The 16,960-nt window shown below is 57.0% G+C and overlaps 8 protein-coding genes across 8 annotated transcripts; 5 read left to right on the forward strand and 3 right to left on the reverse strand.

The window, feature by feature from the left end:
- Positions 1–1,594, forward strand: ISF_08800 (hypothetical protein; the record flags this gene model as incomplete). The annotated part of the gene is made up of 2 exons (XM_018852403.1): positions 1–602; positions 667–1,594. The coding sequence occupies 2 exons, from the start codon at positions 1–3 to the stop codon at positions 1,592–1,594; spliced, it is 1,530 nt and encodes a 509-aa protein (XP_018700363.1).
- A 680-nt stretch (positions 1,595–2,274) lies between these two features.
- On the forward strand, positions 2,275–3,687 carry ISF_08801 (phosphoglycerate kinase; the record flags this gene model as incomplete). The annotated part of the gene is made up of 3 exons (XM_018852404.1): positions 2,275–2,340; positions 2,439–2,856; positions 2,921–3,687. The coding sequence occupies 3 exons, from the start codon at positions 2,275–2,277 to the stop codon at positions 3,685–3,687; spliced, it is 1,251 nt and encodes a 416-aa protein (XP_018700364.1).
- Positions 3,688–4,119: 432 nt separating this feature from the next.
- On the reverse strand, positions 4,120–4,485 carry ISF_08802 (DSS1/SEM1 family protein; the record flags this gene model as incomplete). Its single annotated transcript, XM_018852405.1, has 2 exons — positions 4,120–4,313; positions 4,365–4,485. 2 exons carry the CDS (start codon positions 4,483–4,485, stop codon positions 4,120–4,122), a joined length of 315 nt encoding a protein of 104 aa, XP_018700365.1.
- Positions 4,486–5,965: 1,480 nt separating this feature from the next.
- Positions 5,966–8,142, forward strand: ISF_08803 (Tetratricopeptide repeat protein 39; the record flags this gene model as incomplete). Its single annotated transcript, XM_018852406.1, has 3 exons — positions 5,966–6,847; positions 6,919–7,802; positions 7,860–8,142. The coding sequence occupies 3 exons, from the start codon at positions 5,966–5,968 to the stop codon at positions 8,140–8,142; spliced, it is 2,049 nt and encodes a 682-aa protein (XP_018700366.1).
- A 263-nt stretch (positions 8,143–8,405) lies between these two features.
- Positions 8,406–9,404, reverse strand: ISF_08804 (sterol desaturase family; the record flags this gene model as incomplete). Its single annotated transcript, XM_018852407.1, has 1 exon — positions 8,406–9,404. One exon carries the CDS (start codon positions 9,402–9,404, stop codon positions 8,406–8,408), a length of 999 nt encoding a protein of 332 aa, XP_018700367.1.
- A 346-nt stretch (positions 9,405–9,750) lies between these two features.
- On the reverse strand, positions 9,751–10,899 carry ISF_08805 (hypothetical protein; the record flags this gene model as incomplete). The annotated part of the gene is made up of 1 exon (XM_018852408.1): positions 9,751–10,899. The coding sequence occupies one exon, from the start codon at positions 10,897–10,899 to the stop codon at positions 9,751–9,753; it is 1,149 nt and encodes a 382-aa protein (XP_018700368.1).
- A 2,321-nt stretch (positions 10,900–13,220) lies between these two features.
- Positions 13,221–14,361, forward strand: ISF_08806 (extracellular serine-rich protein; the record flags this gene model as incomplete). The annotated part of the gene is made up of 2 exons (XM_018852409.1): positions 13,221–13,553; positions 13,606–14,361. The coding sequence occupies 2 exons, from the start codon at positions 13,221–13,223 to the stop codon at positions 14,359–14,361; spliced, it is 1,089 nt and encodes a 362-aa protein (XP_018700369.1).
- A 434-nt stretch (positions 14,362–14,795) lies between these two features.
- ISF_08807 (hypothetical protein) lies at positions 14,796–16,931 on the forward strand (the record flags this gene model as incomplete). The annotated part of the gene is made up of 1 exon (XM_018852410.1): positions 14,796–16,931. The coding sequence occupies one exon, from the start codon at positions 14,796–14,798 to the stop codon at positions 16,929–16,931; it is 2,136 nt and encodes a 711-aa protein (XP_018700370.1).
- Between the last annotated feature and the right edge of the window lie 29 nt (positions 16,932–16,960).

Raw genomic sequence — 16,960 nt, forward strand, 5'->3', positions numbered from 1 at the left:
ATGCCAGAGCTAAAGCCGAAACAGAATGGCAAAGAGGAGACTGGCGTGCCAGCCAAAGAGGCCAACGGCCCGTCTTCCGACATCATCGCTCTCGTCTCATCGAGCGAGATCTTCCAGCAGCTGCTCCAGATCGACGTTGAAAACAAGCGGCTGAAGGAACGAAACGCGGCACTCGAAGTGACTAATAATACAAATATGGACACGATTTCGGAGAAGCGTGACGCCTGGTCCGCCGAGAAGGCGGCGTTGGAGCGTGCGCTGCAGAGCGAGCGAGACGAGACCAAGACCCTGCGCGAGGCCAGGGCCAAGGCGGACGAGCTGTCCCAGCAGATCAAGAACCAGGAGCGCCATATCCTCGCGCTGGGTGAGAAGATCAAGAAGAAGGGTGTCGAGATTGGTCGCCACCAAGCTCTATGCGAGACGGCCAAAGAGGAGCTCGAAAGGGAAAGGTTGAACGCGAAGGTCTTGGGCGACTCCTTTCAGAAGACTCAGCAGGAACTAGACTGCAGAAAGAAGGATCTGGCAACGGCGAACGAGACCCTTGTCGAGATCCAGTCTTTTGTTACGCCGCTACAGCCCCTGGCAAATCGCAAAACGCAAATGTACGTGTGTTCTCTTCCTAGTCTCTGCTTCATTCTCTGGTAGAATACAGCTAACACAACACAGTCAGGATGCGCTGGGAAATGTGTTTCGCCAGTTCCTAGATCTCTTTGTTGCCGAGTTTGGTGGCGACGTCAATCTCGGCGTGCCAGCTGCGGAGGCAATGAAAAATTTCCGCCCGCTGCCAGCATCCAGCTCTACAGCTGCAAAGCGGATGAGGGTCGCTGCCGCTCTTGAAATATCCGGCGAGGCCCTCATTCAGCATGTCTTCCGGCAGCCGCTCGTGAATCATGACCTGAACGGCGCGTTGAAGACCGCGGCCATGCACGATCCGGAACACGCAGCGTATGTTCGTGCCATTCTCCTGCGTTTGCACAAGCTGCTACTAGAGGATGAGCAGAAGCAGATACAGGAGGTCAACGTTCAGAACGCGGTGGGAGAAATTACGACTGCACTGGGGAAAGTGACGCCCCGGGCGGCATCTGGGCTTGCGCCGAAACTGAAGCCGCTCTGCGATGCGGCTGCCGAGGCCTGGAATTTGACGCTGGAAGTCGAGAACAATATCGAGGCGCATTTGCAATTCGAGGAGGTGCCCGGCGAATGGCGCTCTGTACCTCTCGCGGAGACGGACAAGAAGCAGCCGTCTTCCAGTGCAGCAGCAGCAGCAGGCAACGGCAAGTCGCCAGCCCCACCGAATCAGCAGCAGTCGCAACAACCCTCGCTCAGCGATGCGGATGTAGTGAGGGTTGTCTGGCCGGCCTTGACGGCGCACGTAGCCGAAGCGGAAGGGCAGGCCGAGTTTGAGCTTGTGAGCTGCGGCTACGTCCTGACGTGGGCACAGACGAAGGAGGCCGAGGTGGAGGTGGAGTCGGCGTGCAAGCAGGCACGGCAGGATATTAGGCGTCAGGCGATGTCGGCGACGGCAGAGGGAAAAAAAAGACGAAATTCCTCTGTGTACATTCGGGGCATGTCGGTCGTGTCCAACGGGGGTTAAGCTGGCTACTGCGATCCGATTCGCGGCGGCGCTGGTGATGCATGATGGGGTCACCAGAGCATGTTCGGGGCTACTTTTTCTTTACTTTGTTGACTACTCCGAGCTGTAGGACAAGGGTACGTCACTTTGATTTTTCTTTTCCATTCTGCCATGACAGAGTGAGCATTATGAAGGCCGCGGTCGGCGATGTTTTGGTTGACCAGCGCTCTACACAGAGTCCCAACACGGCACAGGAACAACCAGTTTGTAATCATTCGAGCGAAATCGCCCAAAGATTGAATATTTATCAGATAGTTATCAAATTTTACTTTCTGTTCTCGTTCGCAGGTTCTTAACCATGGCGACGAAGAGCGTAGCCTGGAATGTGTCTCTATGACCTGACCAGTACCATCAATTCCATCACCGAACGCTAGAGATACATATAAAGCGAGTTCAATATAGCTGCTGACTCCAAAAGAATAATAAGATTGAATATGTCCAAAAACACGGGTGGCAATGTTTATCCCTCCGAGAACCTTGAAAGTGGGGGTTGACGTAAATTACCTCGCCCTGGCTGTTGCCCCTCCATCCCACCTTGCTTTCAACATCTCTCCTAGCTTTAACAAGGAGCAACAAGGAGCTACACAAACAATTCCCTCTTCTCCTAGATATTGCACAAAGCCCACTGCATCACTTTCAAAATGTCTCTCTCTAGCAAGCTCTCCATCACCGACGTCGACGTCAAGGGCAAGCGCGTCCTCATTCGGGTGCGTCCGGGTACCCCGCCATCACCACCACCACCTCCTCCAAGCTACCCGTCAAACCTCGCGATCGAAGCATCATGCTAACTCTTGCTCGCCCACAGGTCGACTTCAACGTGCCCCTCGACGGCACCACCGTCACCAACCCGCAGCGCATCGTCGGCGCCATCCCGACCATCAAGCATGCCCTCGACCACGGCGCCAAGGCCGTCGTCCTCATGTCCCACCTCGGCCGCCCCAACGGCCAGGTCAACGCAAAGTACTCGCTCAAGCCCGTCATTCCGGTGCTCGAGAAGCAGCTCGGCAAGACGGTCACGTTTGCGCCCGACTGCGTCGGCCCCGAGGTCGAGAAGATCGTCAACGGCGCGGACAACGGCGCCGTCATCCTGCTCGAGAACCTGCGCTTCCACATTGAGGAGGAGGGCAGCGCCAAGGACGCCGATGGCAACAAGACTAAGGCCGACAAGGCCAAGGTGGACGAGTTCCGCAAGGGCCTCACCGCTCTCGGTGACGTCTACGTCAGTATGTATCACCTTTTTTCTAAACACGCAAGCTTGCTTCAGGATGCTGTGCTAACTTTATGTAGACGACGCCTTCGGTACCGCCCACCGCGCCCACTCCTCCATGGTCGGCGTCCAGCTTCCCCAGAAGGCTGCCGGTTTCCTCATGAAGAAGGAGCTCGACTACTTCGCCAAGGCCCTCGAGTCGCCCGAGCGCCCGTTCCTCGCCATCCTCGGCGGCGCCAAGATCTCGGACAAGATCCAGCTCATCGACAACCTGCTCGACAAGGTCAACACGCTCATCGTCTGCGGCGGCATGGCCTTCACCTTCAAAAAGGTCATCGACGGCATGAAGATTGGCAACTCGCTCTTCGACGAGCCCGGCTCCAAGACGGTGCCGCAGCTGATGGACAAGGCCAAGGCCAAGAACGTCAAGGTTGTGCTGCCGACCGACTTCGTCATCGCCGACAAGTTCGACAAGGACGCGGCCGAGGGCTACGCGACCGACAAGGATGGCATCCCCGACGGCTGGATGGGTCTCGACTGCGGCGCCGAGTCGGTCAAGCTGTTCCGCGCGGCCATCGACGAGGCCAAGACGATCCTGTGGAACGGCCCCGCGGGTGTCTTCGAGTTTGACAAGTTCGCCAAGGGCACCAAGGCGACGCTGGACGCGGCCGTCGACGGCTGCGGCAAGGGCAAGATTGTCATCATCGGCGGCGGCGACACGGCCACCGTCGCGGCCAAGTACGGTGTCGAGGACAAGCTCAGCCACGTCTCCACCGGCGGCGGCGCCTCGCTCGAGCTGCTCGAGGGCAAGGAGCTGCCCGGCGTCACGGCTCTGTCGAGTAAGTAAAAAACAAAAAGAACAAGGTGCTCGACTCGAGACGTTCGGCCCCGTTTGACGAGAAATGGGCCTCTAGTTAGAAACGGCAGCCGCCTGTAGTGGTTGGGTAAAAAGTAGCATCAATAATGAAGAAAAGACTATAGTTGTTCATGTCCCTGTATAAGCTTAGACTTTGTGCTTGACCTCTATTTCACTTGGTATGGATACCAGCGCAGCGCAAAAAGTCAATCGTTGACCTTGGTGGCCATTGCATTCGTCATTGTGTATAGCATAATCACCCCCATTAAAGCCCAGTCTGACCTCGGACGTCCCGTTGTGCGTATTTTTCTAATTTATTTATTTATTTCGTTCCTTTGTCATCCGCGTGTTATCCTTTGCTCCTCGCTCATCTCCGTTTCGACGACTCAACCTTTTTCAGCTCCTCCCTGTTTTCGCACATTGTTAGCTTCGTTCTTTCCTCGCCTCATTCGACAAGGTTGGTGCGGTGTTGCGCAAGGGGTAAGGGGCGGGTTGCACGCACTTAAGCTGCGTCGAAAAGTCATCCGTCGTGTCGTCGTCGTCCCAGCTTTCCTCCCACAGGTGCTTGGTCTGGCCGTTGGAGCCCTGCGCGGCCTCGGTCTGGTCCTCTGGCCAGTCTTTTCGTCATCTGTTAGCTTTTTTTTTTTTTTTTTTTTTTGGACACGCACCGTCGACGGGAAAGTCTTCAAACTCGTCGTCCTCGCCGAGGGCGGTGGCCTTGGTGTCCTTGGGGGGCTGCTCGGTGGCGGCGGTGGCGGTGGGCTTGTCGTCGGTCTTTTCGGTCGCCATTGCTGGGTCTGTATGTGTGTTGTGCGCGGGCTGGTACAAGGGTGGTTGATTATGGCGACGGGGTGCACGAAGGGAGTGGATGTGGTGGGTGTTGGGAGAGTTCGTGATGGATGTTGTTGGAGCTTAGGGTCAGATCGGAGGTGCTTGGAGAGTGAAGTGGATGCTTTGCTTGCGTGAGCTCTCGCCAGCGCCAGAACGTGGGGCAGTGACTGAGCGGAAGAATTCGGTCCGGGGAGTAGGTAGCTGCCACTATATGGAAAGTATAGACAACAAGAGAACCCTTGCGCAACAGATTCTAGTGGTGAACTTGGAAAGACGGGTCAGAAGAGAGGCCCCTAATTTTCTTTCTTTATTTCTTTCATCTGTAGTGTTGAAGGGATTTTGTAGTAACTTGTTTACGAGACTCGAAACTTGACTTCTGTCTAACCCCGCCAGTACTGTGACAGACAGCACTCTTGACCTGCTTGACAACACGGCGGCTGTACAAGTGCAATAGGAGGAAGAAGAGAAGTTCAAAAGAAAAACATCTGATTTACCAGTGACATAGTTCTTTCGCCTGTCTGAAAGCGAATTCTTTTGTGTTGCTACGCCTGTTGTGCCATGTAGGCCGGCACATGCTCTGGCAGCAGCAGTAGGTAGCCTGTACAACATATTATCTTGGGACCTGCAGCGAGTTGGCACGCGCACTATTTCTAAGAATAAACCCCTCATCATCAATGCATCTAGGGAGCACCATAACACCTCAATGACCGATGTGTGGATTCTTTCAGCCCATTTCAAAGCCTCTAGTGGGTGAATTGGTGTGACGACGAAGCAATGGCTCTTGCAACAGGGGCAGTAACAGCGACGACTGCAAACGCCAGCGGCACGTTACTCTTTGCGTCCTATTTGCGTCATTATACCAGTGAACTCAGGTCTACCAACGACAAGCCACCTTATCAGAACAATCAGAGCATGAATCAGAGCACGAAGTAACACGCATTTTATTGGCTGATAGGACGCCTAAGCCCGTCCAACCTCCACCACAAGCTCGAGCCAACGCCCAACTAGCGCCAGCACAACGCTGCTCCAGCATCCGTCAGACGGATCAGCGAAGCCGGTGCATGCTAAATCCGTCAAAACGGCGTCGAATCAGGGCCGAAACCCCTAAATTCCCAGCAAACACGCCTCTGCTGTCGTCACTACTTGGGCGGGGCCTCAGCGCCTCCCGTCAGATCCGGGCAGTGCACTCGTGCACCGAGTCTCGCCTGTGTTGGGAACCTTTATTCGGCTCGTCTCTTTCCCAATCTTGCCAATCGCATCGCATTTTGCTCTTCCCCTGACCTGGCGCCGCTTTTTTTTCTTCCGGGGTTGAGGCAGCCATCAACTCATCTCCGTCATCTCCCCTTCCCTTAAATACTTGGCGCTGCTCCATCTCCAGGATCGAGGCATCGCCAAACTCATCTCCCCACAGCCCCGGACAACAGCTCCCAACGACGTCATGAGTCGGCTCGCTTCGTGGTTTGGCGGCTCCAAGGCGGCGGAAACCGTCGAGTACCAGGCCGAAATCGACGCAGAGCGCGCCAACCTCGAGTACGCGATGCGCGCGACCAACCTGATCATCGACGACGACATTGACACCGCCAAGAAGGTGCTGGCCGAGGGCGCCTCCTCGGTTTACAAAGACCTCGGCATTGCCCTCATATCCTTCATGAAGGCTATCCTCGGCTTCGAGAAGGAAAACATCGCTCTAGCAGCTAAGCTGCTGGCTGAGTGCGAGGCGCGGGCCTGGCAGGACCTCAAGCACGCAAAGGGACGCCCCGCGGCGAGCCAAATCTTCCCGGCCGGCACTGAGTACGAGGTTGTCGTGGCGCAGACGCAGCTCATGTTGGCCGTTGTTGGCGTTCTCAACGAAAGCGTCATCGAGGCTATGAGTGGCTGCCTGAAGCTGCGACGCGCGTACAATACGCTCGACGCCATCATGGCCAAGGAAAAAGAATATTTTAAGAAGCAGCGCACGCGGACCGGGTCGGGGAGCGCGGCGGTTGCTAGTGCTCGCGCATCAACAGAGGGCAAGAATGTGTTTTCGGCAGCGCACACGCCCTCGTCGTCGAGGACAAGCCTTGAGGGCCTGACGACCGATATGGAGAAGCTGACCGCGCTGGGCACCACGTCGCCGGCGCTGCAGGAAATTGACGTGGAGCTGGCGAATCCGGTTGATGCCTTTATCCACTCCGGCATCAACATGTGCATGGGCATGCTTATGCTCATGATGTCGCTGATGCCTCCAGCGTTTGCGCGTATTCTGGCGGTTGTTGGCTTCAAGGGCGATCGCGAAATAGGCATGCAGATGCTTTGGCGATCCACAGCCCATCATAATGCGGTATTTTGTCCTACACTTGAATTGATATTGACTTTACGTGTCAATTGTAGCATACTGACAAGGGAATGTAGAACGGTGCGTTTGCAGGCATCACGCTTCTCAACTTTTACCACAGCATACTGGGCCTCACCGACATCCAGCCGCACGGGGCCGACTTCGACGAGTCAGCCGAGCCCTACGGCATTCCCCAGAAAAAGGTCGCCGGCCTTCTGGTCACCCTGCGTGCGCGCTTCCCGCAGTCGCGCATGTGGCTCATCGAAGAAGCCAAAGGCCTCGCAAACCGCCGCAACCTCGCTGCAGCTATCGAGATCCTCGAGAGCGGCACAGCGTCCAAGATGAAGCAGATCCAGGCAATCAACGTGTTCACGCTTGCCCTATTCTCCATGTCGGCGCATGACTGGCCGCGCATGCGCAAGTACTTCCTGCAAGTCCTCGAGGTCAACACCTGGAGCCAGGCGCTGTACTACTACATGGCAGGGGTGGCTTCGCTGGAGCTGTACCGCGACGCGGTGGCCCGCGGGGACGCGACAACAGCGGCTGCCGAGAAGAAGAAGGCGGAAGCGTACCTGCGGGACTCTCGCGAGAAGTCGGCCAAGAAAACGTTCATGGCCCGGCAGCTACCCTTTGAGGCGTTCGTGCAGCGCAAGCTGCAGAAGTGGGAGGCGCGCAGCAAGGATCTCGGCGTGGACCTGGCGGACGCTGTGTCGGTTAGTCCCGCGGTGGAAATGACGTTTGCATTTGGCACGACGACGTTGATGTCGACGAGCGAGTTTGACAAGGCCCAGGATTGCCTGGCATGGAGCAGGCTCACGGCGCCAGCGGACAAGCTAGACAAGCTCAAGGATAGGGACGAGCTGGGCGTGCGGGCCGTGTGTCTGGCGTCGATCCTGCGCGGCAGCAACCACCTTGACGAGGCACAGACGTTGCTTCAAAAGGAGGTGCTGTCTCATGACAAGTGTGTATCTAAGTGCCTTATGAACCGGAAGAAGAGAGTCCTGCTAACCAGACCTAGGAATCTGTTCAAGGGCGGCCATAGAGAAGACTACGTCGTGCCGGCGACGCTGCATGAACTGGCGGCCATTGCGTGGGCCGAATGCGATCAGCCGCCGGCCGACCTCGACGCATCGAAGCTCGAAGCGCATCAAAAGGCCAAGGTAAAGGAGTGCGAAGAACATTTGGAAAAGGCGCGTTTGTGGGAGTCGTACGTGCTGGACGGGCGGATAGGCATGCGCATCCAGTGCGGGCTGGCGACGCTTGCGTGGTATCGCAAGACCAAGGGCTGGGTGGCGGCGTAAGAAGGGAGGCGTGCATTTTATGGGAGTTTCTGTATTGATTGCATTTATTGCATTTGTCGCGTTCACGGATAAACGGTGCATTCATGGGAATGGATTTTGGGTTACTGTGCATTAGAAACGAACACAAAAGACTATAGACGGATAGGAATGGGTATCATGTATCAGCATATCAACCGTGACTAGTTACTAGTACGCGACTTTTCACATAGGAACCTTGGAATCAAAACATGGGAACAAACTCTCGCTCTTCAGTCCTCTCTTAATCACGAGTCCCTAGTCGCCTTCTTCTTCCCCTTCCCTCGCAGCACCTCCAGCCCACCTTGAAGCACACCCGCGCCCTCGCTCACCTTGTCCTCCGCATGCCCCCTCACGTTATGCTTGTCCGCCTCCTCCTTGATGTCCTCCATCACATCCCCGCCGCGCCCCGTGCCGTACGCCCAGTCCGCCACGCCGCACGCGCCGAAATTCGCGCCCCCGCGACCCGCGTAGTGCACCGCGCAGCGCCTCGCCAGCCCCCGGGCGATGATCCCCGGCCCGACCGCGTACCCGGACATGGAGATGGTCTCCTCGAGGGTGCACACCGCCACGAAGACAAGGTAGGTGAGGAGGTGCACGCGGAGCAGCGCGGCGGGGACGTACACCGGGACGAGCCGGTGGAGGACCAGCGGGAGCGGGTGGTCGGCGAAGAGTTGTAGGGAGAAGGGCGCGGCGGCGCGGGCGTGTGCATAGCCGAGGTGGAGCCTGGAAACGCCGTAGGGGCCGTGGAGGAGGGAGCGGTGGATGTGGTACTGTAAAAACTCGCGGAGGAGCAGGAGGAGGCCGACGTGGCGGGCGACCTGCCACGGGAGGGGGAGCGTGGCGGATACGAGGAGCTCGGTGCGGCCGAGCACGAGGGCGTAGAGGTAGCTGCAGGCGCCTTCGACTCCGAGTAGGAAGACGGTGTTGAGCGCGGCGAGCGGGAGGACGCGGGCCAGGGCGTAGTGCCGGGGGGGCAGGCCGGCGCGGCCGCCGTGCTTGAGGGGCGCGGCGAGGGAGGGCAGGGCGAGGTCGAAGAGCAGGGTGAGGAGCGAGGGGAGGAGCCAGAGGAGGAGACGCAGGGCGAGGAGGCCGACGAGGTGCACCTTGAGGGGCGGGTGGGAGAGCACGAGGGTGAGCCAGTTGAGGTAGAAGAGGGAGGCGGTAAGGGTGGTGGTGAACCAGGAGGTGGCGGAGGAGGGGAGGAGGAAGTAGCTGAGGAAGGGGAGGGAGAGGAGGAGGTCCATGGTGGTGGTGGTGGTGGAGGTGTTGTGCTGCTGTAGCAATATGATTTTGTTGTTAGGATGATGTTAGTATTATTTTGGTGTTGTTATATTGTGCAGGTTTAGACGCGCGCTGGATGATGTCTTAGAGATCGTCGGGCTTCATTGACGTCATAGGGGCGGGTGTGGCGCGCGTGGGAAACAGGGCTGATGTGGTGCAACCGGGTCTGTAATTTACTAGCTAGTTGAGCGAACTGCTATGAAATTTGTCAAAATGGTGAAAAATCAAGGTAAAAATTATTATTTATTTTCAGTGTCAGCCTACGCCCATTACCACCACTATTCGCAGATCTCATCCAGCCAACAGGTTTCACGCCTCCCCAAACTTGACCGATATACTGCCCGAGCCCGTGCTCACGTCCGTGTGGTGCAGCGGCCGCGCGCCCTTGACGCCCGTGACCCTGTTCCGCGCCGGCCTGTCCGTCTCGACGCCGCCGCCCGTGACCGCCACGCTCCCCGAGCCGCTGCGCGCCTCCACCGTGCCCTCCCACGCCGGCGGGTACACCACTCTCACGCTGCCGCTGCCCGCCGCGTGCTTGCACACGAAGCCGCTCTCCGTGTCCGCCGCCTTCTTCTCCGCCGGTGCTGCCTTCTCCGCTGCTGGGGGGTTGGTGGTGTCCAGGTCCGCGGCGGCCACGACGGCGATGCTCTGCGAGCCGCTGGTGGTGCTGCTCGAAAAGTCGGACCTCCGGTCGCGGCTCATGTCGCGCAGCACACCCGTCAAGTTCTGCGAGCCGCTGGTGGACCGCACGCTGACGGAGCGCGTCAGGCCGAGCACCGCACGGATGCTCCCCGAGGACGTCTGCAGCGCGACCGCGCAGTCCCGGCCCGGCAGGTGTGCGTGCGCATTCGCCGGGTCGACCGCCGCGTTGACGCCCACCGAGCCCGAGCTCGTCTTGACCGAGAGCTTGCACTCCGAGGACGCCGCCTTCTCCAGACGCAGTGGGAGCAAAGTGATGCCCACCGGGCCGGAGCTGGTGGACACGTCGAGGAGGTGCTCCATGGGGAGCGGGCCGGCGACGCTGCCGCTGCGCGTCTCGACGAGTAACTCGCGCGCGAGCGGCGGCGGCGGCGCCTCGATGGCGGACCGGATCGGGTAGTCGGCGGTCTGCAGGTGGAGGCGCGCCAGGCCGACGGCATCCCGGGGCCAGCGCAGGTAGATCTGCAGGGGCTCCGCGGGGGCGGTGTGCACGACGATGGTCTGCGCGGAGTCGGTGATGTCGTTTTGCACGTCGTGCGAGGTGCCGGGTGCGCCGAGGACGTCGAGCACGGCTGGCGCGTCGGCGGGAACGTGCTGCAGGTGGATGGCGCCGGAGCGGCTGGCGATGCTGCTGGTGATGGATTGTAGAGCGCCGAGAAGGCCGCCGGCGGTGGTGATGCCGCTCTTGGGCTTCTGCTGGATGTGCAGGGTGCGGTCGCGGCCGAGGCGGATGGGGATGGAGATGAGCGTGTTCTCCATGGCTGGTGGGACGTGATGGGCCGGCGTGTGATGAGATGATGAGGAGAGGAAAAAGTTGATGACGGATTGATCAAGATACAAAGATGTTGCTGTATGCAATTATTATATGCCAGTGATGGCTGCGGGTGGTGCGTGGCTCCGCGTCAGCAGCTGAAAAAGTTACGCAGCCTCGTCGCCGAAATGGCTGCCCACATCACAGGGCTGAACCTGATTGGGAAGGTATTGGAGGTGAGTGCGTACTCAGCACGTAACAACCTCGCGGCATCTGTAGATTATTTCACAATTTTCACGGCTGACTTGGTCAACTGTTGCGTCGCCAGACACGCAACACCATGTTGGACGGATTTCATTGGAACAGAGCGTAGTGCCAAGAAGCTATAGGGCTGATCAACCCGAACTGGAGCTTCGTCGCTGTCCAATCTGAAGCTGGGCATTGTGTATAGCATGAAGGCGGGTGCAAAACGTTGGCGGCTGCGTGTGAATTGGATTTGATTCTGACAGGTTATAGCATAATAAATGAAGAGAGTTGAAAGGGAAACTTGGACAACCTCGAAAGACTATTGAGACTCCAGGTTGCCTCGCGCGATCTCGTCTGATCTACGTGGACAGAGCCCTGTGGACTGTGGACCACGCCTAGCCTGCTTGATCTGTGCATGCCACGAGGCCTAGTGTGCTGGGCATGACCCGGTAGCTCGGTAGAATAATAAAGGATCAATAATTGCATCTTGCCGTAAGGCTTCCATCTCGCCTATTTCGATGGGCAAGACTGATATTTTGGCCGTCGGTTCAGCCACGGGCTGGACGTCAAAAGCCACCAGTAGAGTCTAGAAGAAAAGAAGTGGGATGCATAAAATTGAATAGGACGGCAGGAACTTGCATATTTGATTTGAATAGTCTCTTTATATTAGTGAGGCTTGTGATTCTCCTTGCAATGCAGTCTTGATTGGCAACTGAGAATGTACAGCCCCGTATAATTCAACCTGATGAACAAATAAAACTTGGTTATTTTTAACGACAGAGACTGGTTGCTTGGCCTCATCACGGCAGATTCTCCCTCCCCGCAACCTGCAACTTCATTCGTGGCCGAGTACGCGTTGCAACGGGGCTGAGCAGCGACCCGGGGCTGCCACCCTCACCGACACAGCCTTGCCCCAGGAAGCAAGTTGCAGGGCTGGGGTGAAATGTTGGTACTGCTTCAAAAAAAAAAGGGACGGAAATAAATAGGACTTATTTTCATGATGGAAACATAGCTAGACTCACCATCGGTATGATGGGGTTGATGTTGAGCTCCGTGTAAGTGAGATGTCGTATGTAAAGGGAAGCCGTTCCGGTTGCAAGTGCCGAGACCCGCCACCGGGCCGGGGGAGGTTGGTCCTTGTTTAATTTGCCACCTCTGATTCTCTATAAAACAGAAAAAAAGGCGCAAAGTATACGGATAAACGAAACACATAAACTGCATCTGGTCGCCAAGGATGCCCGGCCTCCGCTGCCGGGGCTCGTTTGCGCCGGGCAATCAAGGCAAGATGCACTCCGCCCAGCACATATCCAGAGATTCTAACGTCTTTTGGAAGCATTCGTCGGCTCGTCATTTCCATAGTGTTCCAAAACGGTCATGGTCGTGGCTGGGATGACGACTCTATTCGATGGGACTCTCCGTTCTTTGGGACCCAGCACTGTACCTGCAGCTTGCCGCTGGCCGGCACCAGGGCGTTGTCTACCACTCGTTGGAAGAAGCTAATCTAAGAGTATATTGGGTGGCCAAGCTTTGTGGCTTTCGAAGAGGGCTGTGTATCAGGGGAGTTTGGAGTTGACCAGAAACGACGCAAAAGGAAATGCTGGAGAGGAGGTCGACCGGTGCTCCGAATCCGCCATCGCTGAGATTGTAGTTCTGGAATCCCGTGCTCTAAGCCATCAAGCCAGCAATTGCAATCTCCATGGCGAAAGATGAGATTCATGCGCATGTGGTAGGATCTGCCTCTCGCCATGTGGTGTTGACACTCACTGCCTCGCTCATCTGTGGGTGGCGTCGACATCAGGCTATGTCAACAGGCGATCAGCGCGTAGAGTGGTCTGGACTCTGGTCCTTTTGCCTGTGGTAGCTGCTTGTGGTCAGGGGGCTCCTAAAAATATGCGTTTGTTGGCTATAAAGGGGAGACTCTCTTCCCCTCCGTCTCCGTGTTGGTCCTTTTATCCAGGCAACCTCCCTCCCCTCCCCCCAGCACTAATACTTAATAGCCAACTTCGCTCGTTACCTTTCAACCACTTGACTGCCTACTCTTTTTTGTTTTCTTCTTTTCCTATCTTCAATAAAAAAAAAGAACATGCACTTCAACAACGCCCTCCTCCTCGCCGGCGCCGCGGCCGTCGCCCACGCCAAGACGGTCTGCGTCACCGTCGGCGCTGACGGCGGCGTCACCTTCGGCCCCGGCAACAGCAACGCCATCGCGGGGGACATCGTCGAGTTCCGCTTCTTCAAGACGCACTCGATCGTCCAGGCCGCCTTTGACAAGCCCTGCGAGCCGCTCCCCGGCGGCTTCGCCAGCGGCTTCGTCAAGGTCGAGGAGAAGGACTGTGGCCTGTCCACCTTTTCCGTCACCGTCAAGGATGACAAGCCCATCTGGTTCTACTCCGGCCAAGGCGACGCCTGCAAGAAAGTGCGTATTTACAGTACATGGAGAAGAGGATGAGAAGCTAATAAGAGGTTAGGGAATGGTGGGCTCGATCAACGCCCCGGCTACTGGCAACACGCTCCCCGCGTTCTGCGAGGGCGCAAAGGCGTCCAACAAAACCGTCAACCCGACCAAGGTACCTTGCGGCGGAATCCTCGATATCAAGCAGGGCGTGACTATTGGAACCACCCCCGTCGTCGGACAGCCCATCACGTCCGGCCAGCCCAGCATCCCTGGACGGCCGACCACCAGCGTCGTTCCCGGCCAGCCCCAGCCGACTACCAGCGGCGTCCCTGGAAGACCTACCACCAGCGGTGTCGCCGGTCAGCCGAGCAGCAGCGTCTCCGGTAGGCCCAGCAGTGTCGTTCCCGGCCAGCCTAGCAGCTCCGTGTCTGGAAGGCCGTCGACCAGCGTCGCCCCCGGCCAGCCCCAGCCGACCACCAGCGGCGTCCCTGTGAGACCTACCAGTGTTGCTCCCGGCCAGTCTAGCAGCCTCTCCGGCAGGCCCAGCAGCGTCGCCCCCGGCCAGCCCAGCAGCGTCTCCGGCCGCCCTAGCAGCGTCGTCTCCGGCGTCCCCGGCCGCCCCACGACCACCGGCGTTGCCGGACAGCCGACCAGCGTCCGCCCCAGCAGCGTCTCCGGACGACCCAGCAGCGTCTCCGGCCGCCCTTCCAGCGTCTCCGGCAGGCCCACCGGCACCTCCACCAGGCCGGGCGTTCCCGTCGTGACCAACGGCGCGGCTCAGCTCGGTGCCGGTGCGTTGGCCGCCGTGGCGGCTATTGCCATGCTTTAAATGGGTGCCAGTTATAGATTTCAAGTTCCTGTTGAGATGGCAAGGTGGACATGTTTGAGCTGTTTAGTTGAACGGTAGTGTACCGGCTCGAACTGTTTGGTCGTGGTCGATGCCGGTAGCTTGCTAAAATTGATACCTTGAATCAACCCAAATTCAGCTGGATTCTTATTTAAAATTTTACTTCATAGAAATGGAATTGTTATTATTACCCTTTGCAAGGGATCGTGCATGTTGGGCTTGCAGAGTGTCTGAGGGTCGTAGCTTCCTTCGCCAGCTGGCCTTGGAGCCATGAGCACCCTCCTTGCTATCCTGGCTTTCTTCCCGACAACTTCAACTTCGCATTGCTTCATCATCATCGTTAACACTTCATTATAAGCAAGCAGTCAGTTTGGCTATTGATTTCTCACAGTACAGACAGACATTTCTCGCCGACCATGTTCCCACTGCCCAGCGCGGCGAGTGCCTCCGACGATGAGTACTGGGCTTTTTTGGCCGAACAACCGCTTCCATACGAACAATTGCTTCCATACGAACAACCGCTTCCACACGGAGAACCACTTCCATACGGACAACCACTTCCACACGGGCAACCGCTTCCACACGGACAACCGCTTCCATACGAACAACCGCTTCCACACGGAGAACCACTTCCATACGGACAACCACTTCCACACGGGCAACCGCTTCCACACGGACAACCGCTTCCACACGGACAACCGCTTCCACATGACCCCATTACTGGAACAAAGTACGGAGACCGACTGAAACTCCGTCTAAAGGACGGCGGGTTGAGCCTGTGCAGCATTGACGACGAATATGACGGCCCTTTTGCCGCTTGTGCAGGAACGGGCCATACTTTCTTGAAAGCTCAACCTAATCACATCCAAATGAGCGGAAGCTGGGTCGAAGTTGGTTTCTGGCTGCGCGGTACTCGCATGTATAGCAAAAGATCGTTCAAAGACACGCTATCTAACCCGAATATCCCTCACAAGCTCAATTTCTTCAAGATGAAGAGCACGTGCGAGGCTGACGGCCCAAACGAGGCCAAGGGCATTGGCAAGATGTCGGACAATATCATCCCGCCCGAGTCGTATATTATCGGACTGAGCATGATCGATATGGAGCCTGCGGCCATGACAGTGCCGCAAGTCGCAGGCCCGATAAGCACAGATGACACGCTCAACGGGTTTCCAATTGACGGGGTAATCAGTGGCCGCCCATTGGGGCATGCAGTAATTCCCTTGCAAGACATGACGGTACCAGGAAACCTTCGAGCCATAAAAAGCGCTCTCAAGGCCATGGTGGAGGGACGACCTCGATCAGAACCAGGTGCAAAACCCAAGATGAACCATGAACTTAGCCTGCAGGAGAAAGCCTTGCTAGTCAAAGCCACTCGGGAGGCATTTTCTTGGGGAAAGAACCTACCGACGGTTGAACATCTGATGTCGGAGACGGCAAGTTTTATCCTCAGCCTCGGGAGAATTTGTGGGAAGACAGAGCCCATGGTGCGAACACGGGCCATGCCCAAGCAAGAGCTGGATTCGCACATTTCAGCAAGAACATGCTCGACGGTCGATTTTCAAACGTGTAAAGTCAACTTGCTTGTTCGTGGGAGAGACGGCTGCCGCAGCGGCTTTCAATTGCGGGTGGCGCCAATCATGTTGTTGGAATTCGATGAAGCGATGCACAAGCAAATCACGGCGTTTCTCAAGCACTATCCGGCGGACATGGTCAGTCACAGCACGGCCCTTCAGGCATGCTGCGTGTGGACTGATATTCATGCCGACTGGAACAAGTTTTTGGAAAACGCATTCCAGGAAGGGACGGCTGCGGCACCGCCAATGCCAACTCCCAGTCTTGCCGAGGTCATCATCTACTTCCCTGCCTATCTTGCGTTTGCGGAAGCGTACGGCTTGATCGAGTACCCCCATCTGTTTCGCTTTGTCCATCAAGCTTCGAAAAAAGACCGGATGGGGAACAAGGCTTTGGCTGTCGAGAGCACATGCCTGAACGAAGAGGAGATCAAGACTTTTGTGGCGGGAGCGCGATCACGGGTCTGGTGGGCAGATTCGAAAGATCGAATTGCAATCTTACCGTCCGACATGAGGGGCAGCGCGCGTCAGACGGTGGCAGGCGCTGAGGTCCGCAAAGCCTCTGAGATGGCCGTGTGTGGTCTTGGGCCAATTCAAGAGTACGGCCCGACATTCTATCGGGATTGGTACAGCAAGCAATCGTCGACGTGCGTGTTTATGCCGGAACGTATCGCCCGGCATCATTTCCAAAAGACAAAATTCGACTTAGTTGAGAATCCAGACTGGGCCTTTCACCAGAAACAAGCGTTCTTCGGAGCTGCCACGACCATGACGAATTTATGGAATTATGAGCCGCAAGAGTCCCTTCTACCGCCAAACGTAGGCTCTTTTGTATCGCCGACCGGAGCGCAGCTTCCCTCAGTTGTCGACAATATGATGGAAGCTGAGAGATTCAATTCTCTCTTGCAATCCATGAGGCAATATGACGAGCTCGTAGACGGGGACTTCAGTCAAGGAGATCTATACGAGGCAGACTGATGGCAGAGACGGATAAAATGATTGCTGGC

This window comes from Cordyceps fumosorosea (assembly GCF_001636725.1).
Source record: "Cordyceps fumosorosea ARSEF 2679 chromosome Unknown scaffold_36, whole genome shotgun sequence".
Lineage (NCBI taxonomy): Eukaryota > Fungi > Ascomycota > Sordariomycetes > Hypocreales > Cordycipitaceae > Cordyceps > Cordyceps fumosorosea.